This window comes from Empidonax traillii, unplaced genomic scaffold (genome assembly GCF_003031625.1).
Source record: "Empidonax traillii isolate 1590-97213 ecotype Southwest subspecies unplaced genomic scaffold, ASM303162v1 scaffold2194:size33287, whole genome shotgun sequence".
In the NCBI taxonomy this organism is placed as follows: domain Eukaryota; kingdom Metazoa; phylum Chordata; class Aves; order Passeriformes; family Tyrannidae; genus Empidonax; species Empidonax traillii.
In genome coordinates, this window is record NW_020957387.1 from 20,175 (window position 1) to 33,287 (window position 13,113).

General features: G+C 41.5%; 1 protein-coding gene across 2 annotated transcripts; it reads left to right on the plus strand.

Moving 5' to 3' along the window:
• The first annotated feature begins 415 nt into the window (after positions 1–415).
• ALG8 (ALG8 alpha-1,3-glucosyltransferase) lies at positions 416–13,107 on the plus strand. Of its 2 annotated transcripts, XR_003574075.1 has the most exons (14): positions 416–499; positions 1,385–1,463; positions 2,732–2,925; positions 4,659–4,768; positions 6,259–6,326; positions 6,864–6,990; positions 7,596–7,699; positions 7,808–7,928; positions 8,216–8,355; positions 9,163–9,302; positions 9,982–10,079; positions 10,354–10,463; positions 11,155–11,227; positions 12,613–12,629. XR_003574075.1 is itself a non-coding variant. In XM_027909525.1 (13 exons), the coding sequence occupies exons 1-13, from the start codon at positions 420–422 to the stop codon at positions 12,842–12,844; spliced, it is 1,566 nt and encodes a 521-aa protein (XP_027765326.1). In that variant the 5' UTR covers positions 416–419; the 3' UTR covers positions 12,845–13,107. The 2 variants fall into 2 exon arrangements, 1 of the variants encoding a protein (XP_027765326.1); XM_027909525.1 differs by lacking the exon at positions 10,354–10,463 and having other exon boundaries at positions 12,613–13,107.
• Positions 13,108–13,113: the final 6 nt, after the last annotated feature.

The window sequence follows — 13,113 nt, forward strand, 5'->3', positions numbered from 1 at the left end:
CCCTGGAGCAGAGCTAAGCTGGCGTAATTGGAAGCCGCTTCAGCCCACTGAAGGCTGGGTGGCCCCACATCACCCAACTCCATGCCCAGCTCCACAGGTGGTCCCACAGCCAGTCAACCCCGCAACATCCAGAGCCAACCGCCCAGCCCCACTGCAGGTCCCGCACCCACCCAGTCGCGCATCACCCGCTGTTAAGGGAAAGCTGCTGCCGGAGCGTTCTCGCACTGTTCAAGGAGTTGCACACACACACACACCCCCCCCACCTGAGAAGTTTTAACAGCAAGGTGCCCCTTTCAACTCCTCACACACACACATACACAACCCCCCCCGCCGCCATGCCGAGCCCGCCCCGCGCCCGCGCAGTGCCCTTCGGCAGCGGCGTCGGGAGCGGCACTGCGCGGGCGCGGGGCGGGCTCGGCATGGCGGCGGGCGGGCGCGGCTGGTTCCGAGCGCTGGCGCTCGGCGTGTCCTTCCTCAAGGCTCTCCTGATCCCCGCCTAGTAAGGAGCGGGCATGGGCATGGGCATGGGCATGGGAATGGGCGCGGGAGCGGGCGGCGCTGGGCTGCCCCGAACCCCTTCGGGGTGGTGGCCGCGGTCGCCTCGTGTGCTCGTGTGGCCCCGCGGCGTGGCGCGGCTTTGCTTTTTTTTTTTTTTTTTTTTTTTTTTTTTTTTTTTTTTTTTTTTTTTTTTTTTTTTTTTTTTTTTTTTTTTTTTTTTGGGCGGGGGGGGAGCCCTTCCAGCCCCTCCCGGCCGGCTGTTGTTCGCGGTGTAAAACCGCCACCGGTTTAAAACCTGGAGCTTTCGCTTCGAATTGCCCGAAAAGGCCGAGCTGTAAATAATTCTTGCCCCTGCGGCCAGCTGCACGAGTGACTTTTTGTACGCGGTCAGATAGCGATGGGACAAGGGGGGACGATTCTGAATTAAAAGAGGAGACACTTCATCGTCATGGCTAGGCTTCGCGAATGAAGATTTGAGAAGGAAGTTAGATGTTAAGGAAATATTCTTCCTTGTGAGGGTGGTGAGGCACTGGCACGGTTTGCCCGGAGAAGCTGTGGCTGCCCCATCCCTGGAAGTGTTCGGGACCGGGTTGGATGGGGCTTTGAGCAACCTGATCCAGTGGAAGGTTCCCTGCCCATGGTAGGGGAGTTGGAACTAGATGATCCTTCAGCTCCCTTCCAACACAAACCATTCAAGGATTCTCTCCTGTATCCTTGGCACAAAGTTCATGCAGCATCTTTGCTGCTGTTTCAGTTACTTGACCATAGTTGTGCCCTAGAGCTCATCAGTAGAGAGACTTCCTTCTTATCTGCCTGTGGTGATGTACTCTGAAGTGTTTCTCCTTTAAGTGAACATATGTGACATTTAATATAACCCGTTCTGTAGTTATTCCACAGATTTTGAAGTGCATAGGAACTGGCTTGCCATCACCCACAACTTGCCCCTCTCTCAGTGGTACTACGAGGTAAGTATGTTTGGGGTTCTTTTAGCTGTGTATGAATTATAGCACTTGGGGGTGTCAGACTCTGTGCATGCTGGAAGGGGTGGTTGGTGGGTGTCATGCAGTGGGACAAAAACATGCCAGTCACGATTTGCTGACTCTGTGTAGCGTTTAGTTAAAAAATGAGAGTTGTTTTGGGATGCTGCAAGTACTTAAGAAGGCAGAATGGCAAGAGCAGTTAAGGTACATGGGTTATTAGGCTGTGCAGCACAGGAGCAAGTTGCATTATAGTCTTAAATTGCTGCTCTCTTTGCTCTTGTCTTTGATGATACACAGATATAAGAATAAAGAATACAAAGGGGCTTATACATATGTATGTTATGAAATCAATCACTTTAATAAAGTTTTGAGCCTTTGCTCGTGCACTGGTAGTGATTTTTGATTTCTGTCTAGATGAAACGCCTTTAAGTTTGTGATAGATCAGCCTATATAATTGGGTTTAATCTATCTTATAGTATCTCCTGAAGTATAGGGATACATATCACAGTCTTTGATACTCCTGTACTTAAGCATCTGGGGTCAATGTATCCGGGAGTAAATTATTTGTGCAGGTCAGAACTTCATAAAGCTAATCCAGTATTGTAAAACACATTTTTGTGATGCCAACATGTGTCCAGTGCCAGAGGATAGGATGCCTTTTATCAGCATGAGATAAGCATTTGAGAAGATGCACACTAAAAACTATATACCTTATCCCAACCTGCTCTGTTCCTCCTTCTTCCTCTCCTATTCCCACAGCCAAGGATTGTTCAGAGCATAACAGCTGTCCTTATAGGAAAAGATCACATAATCCCATTTGATCTTGATAAGGTCATATTAATGAATGAGTAATTTTGAGACTGTAGCAAGGCTGATTGTGTTGGTGCTTACTCTAATGTAGACCAGTATTCGCTGTGGGCTATTTTATTGAGATTTTTTAATATTGGCCTTATTACTGTAAGTCAATTTATAAAGAACAGACAGTTATATATTGGTTAGGTGCAGATACATAAAATGCTGTTTAATCTTTTCCTCCTAATGAGGAGGTGTCCTGTCTCTCTACCAGTACTGCAAAAAAACAGCTGAAATCGTGCTCAGCACCACAGAGCTGGCTACTTACTGTGGAGTAGTTTCTGTTAAATAGAGGCTACTGAGGTAAAATGCATCGGCTGATTTGCTGTGGCCACGTGTACCTGAAGGACTGCAAAGAGCATGGGTTGTCTTAAAACTATTTAATCTTCTTTTGTCATTAGGCAACTTCGGAATGGACCCTGGATTATCCACCGTTTTTTGCCTGGTTTGAATATGCACTCTCGCACGTGGCCAAGTACTTCGACCCCCAGATGTTAGTTATTGAAAACCTGAATTACACCAGTCACGCAACTGTCTTCTTCCAAAGGTTTTCTGTCATTTTTACAGATATCCTCTTCATATATGCAGTTCATGAGTAAGTCTTAACATTCTAATTTTAGGGACAGTGGGTAGTCCTTAATATGTGGGCTTTTTCTGTAGCCACAACAAATAACTGCTTGTACGAATGAGCTTGTAAATGCATGGAAATATCAAAGTTCCTTTAACCTGTTCACGGAGAAATTTGGAATACAGTGCTAAACACAATCTAATGTTTTGTTCTTGGAGATGCACTTTCTGTTCATGTGGAAGGTTTGCACACAGTCAAACATCAGCTGCTGTTTCATGTGTTCTAGTTAGAATCATGGAATTAACTGGGTTGGAAGAGACCTCCAAGATCAAGTCCAACCCTTGATCCAACCCCACTGTGATTGCTAGATCATGGCACTCAGTGCCACATCCAACTTCATCTTAAAAACCTTCAGGAATGGTGAATCCACCACCTCTCTGGGCAGGCCATTCCAATACCTGATCACCCTCTCTGTAAAGAACTTCTTTCTAATATAGTTGGTTTTGTTCTAATAGTTGATTTTGTTTCTGTCACTTGGTTGATTTTGTAGGACTTGCAGGACAGCTTGTGTGCTCAGAAGAGGCTTTTTTTTTCTTATTATTTTTCTTGCTACTGTGTTCCTCCAGAGTAGAAGCATAAAGGAGATTTGTCACAAAATGCCAGTATCGAATATGCAAAGTTGCTCCAGTGTTTTTGGTATTTTTGATGATAAACTGATTATTCCAAGTCTAATAGGAAAATAGTAGGATTGGATACTTTTAGTGTGCTCTGACTTTGTGAAAAAGTATTTATCTAATACCTAAAGAGTAGAGTGGAGGATGTTTTGCGAACTATGTTGCCTACCTTAATGATTTGGCTGTAACAGTCTTCCCTAGTTTTATTCTGTCAGTCAGAATCTGGGTAGAAAATTCTCTGACTGGAGCACTGCCTAAGCCCTTTTATTTACCTTCTTAATTTGAAATGGGCTAGCTTTGCATTGTGACTTTTTTCTTCTTGTTGTTTTGGCTCACAGATGTATGAATGTGGGGCTGAAGGCTCAGGGCTGATGTCTGCACAGGATGATTTTGCCAAGAGAGATGATAGATGTCCTATGCCTGGAAAAATTCAAGGCCAGATTGGACAGGGCTTTGAGCAACCTAGTCTAGTGGAAAGTGTCTTTGCCCGTGGCAGGGGGGTTGGACTGTATGACCTTGAAAGGTCTCTTCCAACTCAAACCATTTCATGATTCCGTGGATGAGCTGGCTTTCTTAAAATGGCTCTACAATAATATTTCAACACAAATCATCTGTAACTTTTTAATCTGACCTAACTTTGGCTTCAAAAATAATATGAACCGTATTGCTTCACACTGAGAAGTAATAAGATTTTTAACCGACAGAGATAACTCATAATATTGAGGGAGGGGGGACGGAAGAGAATAATGTCCAGCCTTAAATACAACTTGGTATGTTGTCTCCAGATATTGCAATACATTGTTCATCCATGATGGCGAGCAGGCTGTGACAGCTTTACACTTAGTGAATACAGGACTTGAACCTGAGGCTAAGTTAGTTAACATCTACAGCTTTGAAATTGAAAATCCTTCTTTTACTAAACTTCATTCATGACACTGCCCTGGATGAATTTAGCAAGAATTTTATTGTCTTCCATCCTAACAAAGGGGCTAACTTCAGATTAAGTGCACCATTCAGCTCTTAAAACCAACAATGCTTTTGTTGTCTGTTTGGATTAAAACTTCTGTTTCTTCTGCCTTTGTTCAGGTGCTGCAAATGTGTAAATGGAAAACGAGCTGCAAAGGATATCCTGGAAAAACCAACATTTATTCTTGCTGTTCTGCTCTTGTGGAATTTTGGGTTGTTAATTGTGGATCGTATCCTTTCAAACCATTATGGATTGTTTATGGGATTTTGTTTGGTTTATTTAGAAACCTGTTACAGTGTGTGGTACAAATCCATATTATTATTATTATCACAGCAAAGAGCACTACTGTTTTTGTTTCTGAGGTTAGTTAAATAACTCCATGTTTTTCTTAGAATTCTTATTTGGCAAAATGAAAATTAGTCAGTTCTTGGTCTGATTTGCCAGAACTGCAGGAGAACCAACCAGTCTGGTAGCAACGTGCCTGTTCCTGTTAAGTGCTCCTCCCCTGCCTGCCTACAGAAGTATTAGCAGACAGGCTCTATTTTCTGGGTATGAGTCCAAGTTTGTCCCATGGCAAGGAAAATCTTCCAAGCGCTTTAAGTTCAGACTGTATTCGATTGGCTAATGTTATATGGGTATTACGAAGGCTTTCTAAAAGAAGATATAGAATCAAATCATAGAGTTGGGTTGGGTTGGAAGGGACCTTAAAGATCATCTATTTTCAATGCCCCTGCCACGGGCAGGGACACTTTCCACTAGACCAGGTTGCTCAAAGCCTCATCCAACCTGGCCTGGAACACTTCCAGGGATGAGGAATCCACAGCTGCTCTGGGCAACCTGCTTCTGCTGGTTGCCAGGAACTGTCATTGGAAACTGGGAAATCAACCAGTTTGTTAGGTTAAAAAGTTGACATTACTTTATTCAGTGTTGAGGTACATGGGGATAACTCCATGAAACATGTATATCAGTTATCAAAACTTTTGACCATTTATACACTTTGGCAAACAAAAGAATTAATGTTCATTGACTTACAAATTACATAGTTCTCCTCATTAATTAATGTTTTCTACTGGTTATTGATTTCTTACTTCTCATGCTAATTAGTTCACATTTTCAGTATTTTTATTATCTTTCTCTCAGGGCATCTCTGGGTTACATAACATGTCTTTGTGATTTATAAATTCTGCATTCTTAGTGTTCAGTTCTCAACAAAAAATTTATCCTCCAGACTTCGTTAACTTCCTCCTCCAGGTCTGAGAGCCAAGCCCTAAACTTCTAATTTGTTTTTCTAACACATGGCCATTACCTAAAGCTTGCTCATCAACTGGTATCTATTTCACCAATTAAATATCTTCTCAACATTTTCTCCAACTGCTGCATAGGCTCCTTTCTTGAGAAATACGACTTGTTTGGTAACCCTAGTGCTTAAAAATTTAAGTGGAGATTTAGCCTGGTTTTGGTTTGTCTTATATAAGTTGCATAATACATATGTAGATTGTTGTGTTTCATTTCATCAAGGTAATGTGCTAGCGTTAGATTTTGTGTCTAAGACTACTAACGGGTAATGTTAGATAATGACTTAGTGTGGTGTGAATTTAAGGTTGCTTTCTTGATTTAAATGCCATTTTAATTTGAATTTATTGTTCGGAACTTTGAGTCTTCCCCAGAAAACAAAATAGTGAAGAACTTTGCTTTATTCCTTTCTTGACTCACATTCAGATATTCACTTCCAGTACAATGGCTTTCTGTTTGGGCTGATGCTTCTTTCTGTTGCTCGTCTGTGTCAGGTAAACTCAAGTGACTCTCTATTCGTTGCCATGTGTGTTTTAGGTGCATTAATTCACTTCATTGAGCTGCTGCCCATGTTGAAGGCAGTAGTAGTGGCTTGATGTGGAGGTGTGTGAAGCCGGATGTCTAGTTGTTTGTTGAGTTTCGAAGGGAGGAGGAGAACTTGAAACTCACCATAATTGCTTGCTGATGCTGCAGCATTGCAGTCCCCACTGAGAAAACTAAATTCTGTGTTATAGCTGAGCAATGTGGCACCGTTTCTTGCCATCTTCTTCCAAATCACCAGTCTTTAGAAAACATACTTCTGAGGCTGTGGGGAGGGGAAGCCTGTCCCAGTTGTCCAAGTATGGTGGGACACGATAGTTTCCTTCTCCATACCTTTTGTGCATAATGCTACTGAGTTTGTAGTTTGAAGTAAATACTTTTTATTTTTTAATGCCTGTAATAACTATCCCATCACCATAAGAGTACAACAGAGGACCATTAAAATTAGTACAGAGTACGGGAAAAAGAGCTGGGTTTTGTTTTTCTTTTAGAAAAGGTATTTGGAGGGCGCCCTTCTTTTTGCTGTTCTTCTGCATTTCAAACACATCTACTTGTACGTGGCCCCAGCATATGGCATTTATTTGTTACGATCCTATTGTTTTACTGCAAATAATGCAGGTAAGATGGGGTTTTCCTTACTGGCTTTGGGGGATTGGGTAATCAGTGGAACTAAGGGAACACTCCAGACATGCAGATGCAATTGGAACAAAATGGCTGTGTGTCAAACAGAAGTTCTTGAGTTGATAGAATTGATAGAATCTTGCAAGGCCTTTGAAATATATTTGTTTCTGTACAATTCCTGTTACTTTGAGTTCTCTGTTAAGTTCTTTCTTAAGAAGAACCAGCATGAACCAACTGCAGGTGGCACTTGGAGGCCGTAAGAACTGTTATGGATATGAAAGAACTAGATAGCATCAGAAGCCATTTCAAAGTCCTTCTTTGAGTTTCTCTCCACTTTTTAGCTCTGAAACATGCCTGATACTTCTCATTTGAACAGGGAAGGTAAATTTGGAAAACACAGAAGGATTGTAGAATGCGGAAGCTGCAGTGTGGAATAAGATAAATGCCAACTGACTGTTGAAGGAAGCAACTGAATGTATTGCCATAAAAGGCTGTGTGCCCCTTTTAGATAGGTGCTATCAATTCCCTATCAGTGTGGAATGCTTTGTCTCCCTTTCTACTTCCCACAGTAACTGTTTTTGTGATCTGTTTGTTTCTTGTAGATGGATCCCTGAAGTGGAGAAGTTTCAGCTTTCTTCATGTAACTCTTCTGGGACTGATTGTCTGTCTTGTTTCTGCTCTTTCTTTGGGACCCTTCCTAGTATTGGTAATAACCCCTTTCTCACATGTTATTTCCCATAACTGTTAGAAAACTGCCTTATAAAAATACCATGTCTTGTCTAAAGAGGTCATTTCTTCCTTCTGTTTCCTGTAGGGCCAGCTGCCTCAAGTCATTTCACGGCTTTTCCCTTTCAAGCGAGGCCTCTGCCATGCCTACTGGGCCCCGAACTTCTGGGCTTTGTACAATGCCATGGATAAAGCACTAACAATTCTTGGTCAGTGTGCTGATCTTGCTGCTTGGTGCCCGTTTGCCGATAGAGCTCTCTGAATTTTAGTCTGCACCATTTGAAATGCATGTAGTAAATCATGTTTTCAGATTGCTGTAAATCTTATGATCGTCCACATAATGCAGTGTGTAAGTTCCCAGCAGGAGGTCAGAGATCAACCACTTCCCTCTGCTATCCTTTAAAAAAAGAAAAGACTTGTACATGTACTTAGTTCAGCTACTTCTTTTTCTTTATTGGCATTTATCAGTTTGTGCTTTTTTATGTTTTGTTTTTAGGTTTAAAGTGCAATTTTCTTGATCACACAAAAATCCCTAAAGCCTCCATGACAGGAGGGCTGGTTCAAGAATTTCAGCACACTGTCCTCCCTTCAGTGACTCCACTGGCAACATTAATCTGTACTTTCATAGCTATATTGGTAAGAACAACTCATATTTTTTGAAACTTTGTGTGTTTCGTCCCTAGTATGTTTTAATTGATTAGTGTGCACTTCGCAGGAATTTTAATTCTAGGGCAACAAATATGTTTTCTTTAAAAAAAAAAAAAAACAAATCCAGTTATTAGAATAAATTTGGACTTAATATCTTTCTTGATACACGGTAATACTTTCTTCAAGTATGAACTTATATTTATAGCCCCTGTCAGTGATTAAAAGAGTGTTAAAAGCAAACTTGGATCAAAACCACTCTGTGTGCTGAGCTAGAAGTAACCTTTTGTCGTCAAAGGTAGTTGATGTGGGTGGAGTTCCTGATGGAGCTGTTTGAGCAGCTTACAATGTTCCTAACAGCATGAGCCCCAGGTAAATGTGGTGTTCTTAACATGGCAAGCACAGAATGAGAGGTTCACTAAGGAATTACTCAGATACACAGTCTTTTTCACTTTAATGAGTAACTAGCCTTTAATGGGAAATCTTTGTTTCAACACCTTTATGTGGTGACTTCAATAAAATGAATGTAGTGGCTTAGACTGAAAGACAGTTCTTGCATGTAAATAGCAGGGAATTGGCTGTGTTTCCCCTCCTGCTATTTCAGCAGAATTCCTTCAGGCTCTACTCATACATCCAAATAGATCTGGTTCCTCCAGTGCTATATAATGCTTGTGCCACACAAGCACAACCTGGGTGCAGTGGTGTTTTAATAAACGTTGAAAAATCTCTTTGGACAACAGCTTGTGTTCAGGATTACCAAATTTTCACTGAAGTCCTGTTTTTGCCTGTTGTTTCTAGCCCTCTGTTTTCTGTCTTTGGTTTAAACCTCAAGGGCCCAGAGGCTTTCTACAGTGCCTTGTTCTTTGTGCGCTGAGCTCCTTCATGTTTGGCTGGCACGTGCATGAAAAAGCAATACTCCTTGCTATTCTGCCTTTCAGGTGAGTTTTGTACATAGTAGTTGGCCAAAGTGGACCTGCAGCCATAAGTCAAGGAATCCTCAAAGGGGTTCGCTTTGTTTTCAGTATATTTCAGCAGATGAACGTGTTTATAGAATGCCTTAAGCTGTAACAGTATAGCGCACTTAAAGTAAATTAATTTCAGGCACAGATCAAACCTTGATAAGTGCTGTGGTTCATATTCTAAAATGCTGGATAGATTGTTCCGGAGCCAGCTGAGGAAAGGGATCTTCTGCTCTGTGCTTGACAAGAACAATACACAGTTTCTACCAAAAGAACTTTATGCCTGCCTAGGGTAGAAGTAGGCTGTAGTTCGTAAACTGCCTGACCAATATTGCTGCAAGCTGTATTTTCCTCCCTCAGAGATTTAATGATGTTTAAGCTCTTGTTTTCTGTCGGGCCTTGCCGATAGTTTTGTTCAGTGGGTGTGTGGTTTTCTGGGGGAGGGTTTCCTGGATGATTTTGCTCCTGTATTTTTATTTCTGATGCCATGTAGTTTGGAAGCAGCAGATTTCATCACAGGTCCAGCGTTTGGAGGGACTGGGGTACCATGAAGCTATTTGAGGTGTTCTTCATTCTCTTGTGAATTGTGTAGCGTTCTGCTGAAATTAAGTTTCTTTAGTAAAAGACAAAAGCATAACAAGTTCTTGTCATTTTTTAGCTTGTTGTCTATTCAGAGAGCAAAGGATGCTGGCATATACTTGATTCTGACAACAACAGGGCATTTCTCACTTTTTCCATTGTTGTTCACTCCACCAGGTAAAGTGTTTTTCTTTCTATGGTTTCATCTTACTGCTTTGGGGTTTTTTTCCAGAGATGTCATGCAGATAACGGGTTTGGATTATTTTATATAATACCTTGAAAGTTGCAGAGAGGCTGTATGTCAGCCTGTTTCCATAAACCCAAGCTCTCCAACTAGTGAAAAGAATCATTGGGTTAAAAAGCTGTAGAAAGACCATAGTCAATAGGCCTTAAGTTGAAATACAGATGAGAAGTTGTCAGTCAGTATTTGTTATCCCTTGCTCTGCCACAGTTCCAGGAACTTCCTCTTGTCATAACCATGTCAGGCAAAACTGATGAAGACATTTTGAAACTACAGCCCTGGCAGGCTGTTTGCCAGCTGACTGCTTCCTTATGCTGCCAGTACTGTGCTTAAATTAAAAAAATCATGTAGTAGCATCAGTTAAACCAGTAAGTGTAGGAACAGATGTGTCTTTGTGACCAAAACCTGTTTGTTCCTTCCTTCCCCTCCTCCCTTTTCAGTTAATCAAGAGCCTTTTTCCTTTTCTCAAATTCCATCCTGGCTATGACAACACTGTAACACTGAATTGTCATCCTTCTGGGAGAGTTCAAATCCAGGCACTCCCAATCTTTTGGTCTGACAGTGCTGCTTATTTGTGGCAGGAAAGCTGCTGCCTTCAGAAATAAGAAACTTCCTCTGCCTTCTCTATTAGTTAATTTTTATCTTGTGGGCAGCGTAGAGCTCAATAGCGTTGATTTGCCTGTCATTTTTGCTTTAATCACTTCCCAGTGATTTGTGATTGCTTTTGAATAGGGAAATGTTATTTGCAGTGCTATCACAAATTGTAATTATAATTATTGTGTTCAGTATGTTTATAGATAATTGAAGTAAGTGTACTGCAAATGCTTGGCATTTGCTGTAGTAAACATCTATGCTTATTTTTAGTATCCTAAGTAGTAAAACATGTAGGTATGGAGAAAATAAATTTGGACTATGCAAGTGTGACTAGTAGGATTTAAAGGTACTGCAATTCATATGGCAGAAGGTTTTCATAATTAATTTTTAAACTCCACAACGTTCTTTGCTTTTCAGAACTTCCAATTAAAATACTGCTTATGCTGCTGTTTACTGTTTACAGCTTCTCTTCATTGAAATCTCTATTCAGGTAATTAAAGAAACTTAATGTTCAATGCCAGGAACAACAATATTTCTTCTGGCACTGGAAACAGTCTTGTCTTAAGAGGGGCAAACAGCACAGAAAACTGATGCTGAAGTATCAGGTTGAAGTGTTACTAGTCAAAAGATGCTGCTGCAGCAGTTCTCAGGAGGCAGTGCTTTAGTTAGGATTATTACAGCACATCCTGGTTATGTTTGAGTTGTGACAGCTGCCCAGTTAGTCCCAGCAGGCTGTAGATCCCCATCTGCCTGATACAGTCTTAAAGCACAGAGTTGTGATGCTGTATCCTGTGAGGATTTAATTCAGTATTGGAGCACTTATTACAGTGAGTTATCTGGAGATTGTTTATCTTATTCTACTGTGGGGTTTTTACAGTAGTATTATTTTAATGTGTGGAAGGGACAGGTTATAAATAACATACATTTACAAACTGATTTGTCAACGAAACTGCAAACATTTGGCTGCCAGAACATGTAATTGCCCAAATAATCCTGTGTAGTTTTACAGCCTATTGATCTCTTACCTACTTTGCCAAAGATAGTGTTTATCCTTTCAACACCTGTAGTCTCCACTTGCCCGTTTCCCAGATTTTTCAGGGCAAAACCAAGCTGTAATGAGGGATGTCAAAAGGGCTGTAAACATGTGTTCAGTACTTCAGGCAGCTGGTTTTTTTAGGTGGTTTTTCTTTGAGCCAGACTGCTTTTTCCCCCTTAGTATTTAAGAATTCGATGATTGTGTCTCAAGAGCTCTAACTAAAAAAGCTCTGTAGGAGCTTAGTTTTTGTCTAGAGATGGGACTTTTGCAAGTTTCTTATTCCTAACTTGCCAAAATGATCAAATACCTGTCAGAACTTGAAATTCCCTGTAAGCTGCCTGCAGTCAAAACCCTACTACCAGTGTCCTTTGCCAGAGAGATTGGCTACACAGTACACCTTACAGAAAGCTTAGGGGAAGAAGTTAAAGTAAGTGGAACACTTCCTGTCTTTGGATTTAGAACAACTTTGGTGGAACATGTGTGTGTGTGAAGGTGTGTTCAGTTGTTCACTGAAAGGAGGTGAGGTGAAACACAGCAGCTGATAAGGTTTCTCCTTAGATTCCAAGGCATCTTGGAACTTGGCGTAAAAGCCACGTGATAAGGAAATTAGCTGTAGTCTTGGCTATCATGCTGGGGGTGTTTGGGGGTTTTTGGGGTTGTTTTTTTGTTTGTGGTTTTGTTTTGTTTTTCTGAAACTGTGTAAATTGATATTTAAAGCCTTATTGTGAACTTATAGGTATTGTTTGCTCTGGCCACCAGTGATAGCTGAAAAACAGAATAGTTATATTTGGTTAACATCATGTATTTTAACACTACCTCTTCTTTAATTCCTCTGACAGGAGAGAGAAGCCTCTCCTTAACTGGCTTGAAACAATCTACCTCATCCAACTTGTGCCTTTGGAAATCTTCTGTGAAATTATATTTCCGCTGACCCCCTGGAAATGGCACTTCCCTTTTGTCCCTCTGTTGCTGACCTCTGTATACTGTGCTCTGGGCGTCACATACGCTTGGCTCAAACTCTACGTCTCTGTCTTGACTGAGAGAATTCCTGTCAGACAAAAGGCCGAGTAAAGCCGCAGTGCTGGGACCAGTCCCAGGATATCCCTTTGAGGGGATTACTGGCACAGTGAGGAGTTGTCATAAGGACATACAGCTCTGGATAAGACACAGTGTATGTGTATCATCGACACGTGGGGAGGTTTTCTCCCATCACTTCTGTACTGCCCAACGAGGATACCTCTGATCAGAAGCGCTCACAGTAAAATGGAGGGCTGTGGATAAACTGTGAAGCTCAACAAGGTCCAGACTTCTGTCCCAAGGAAAACCTGCCTGATTCACCC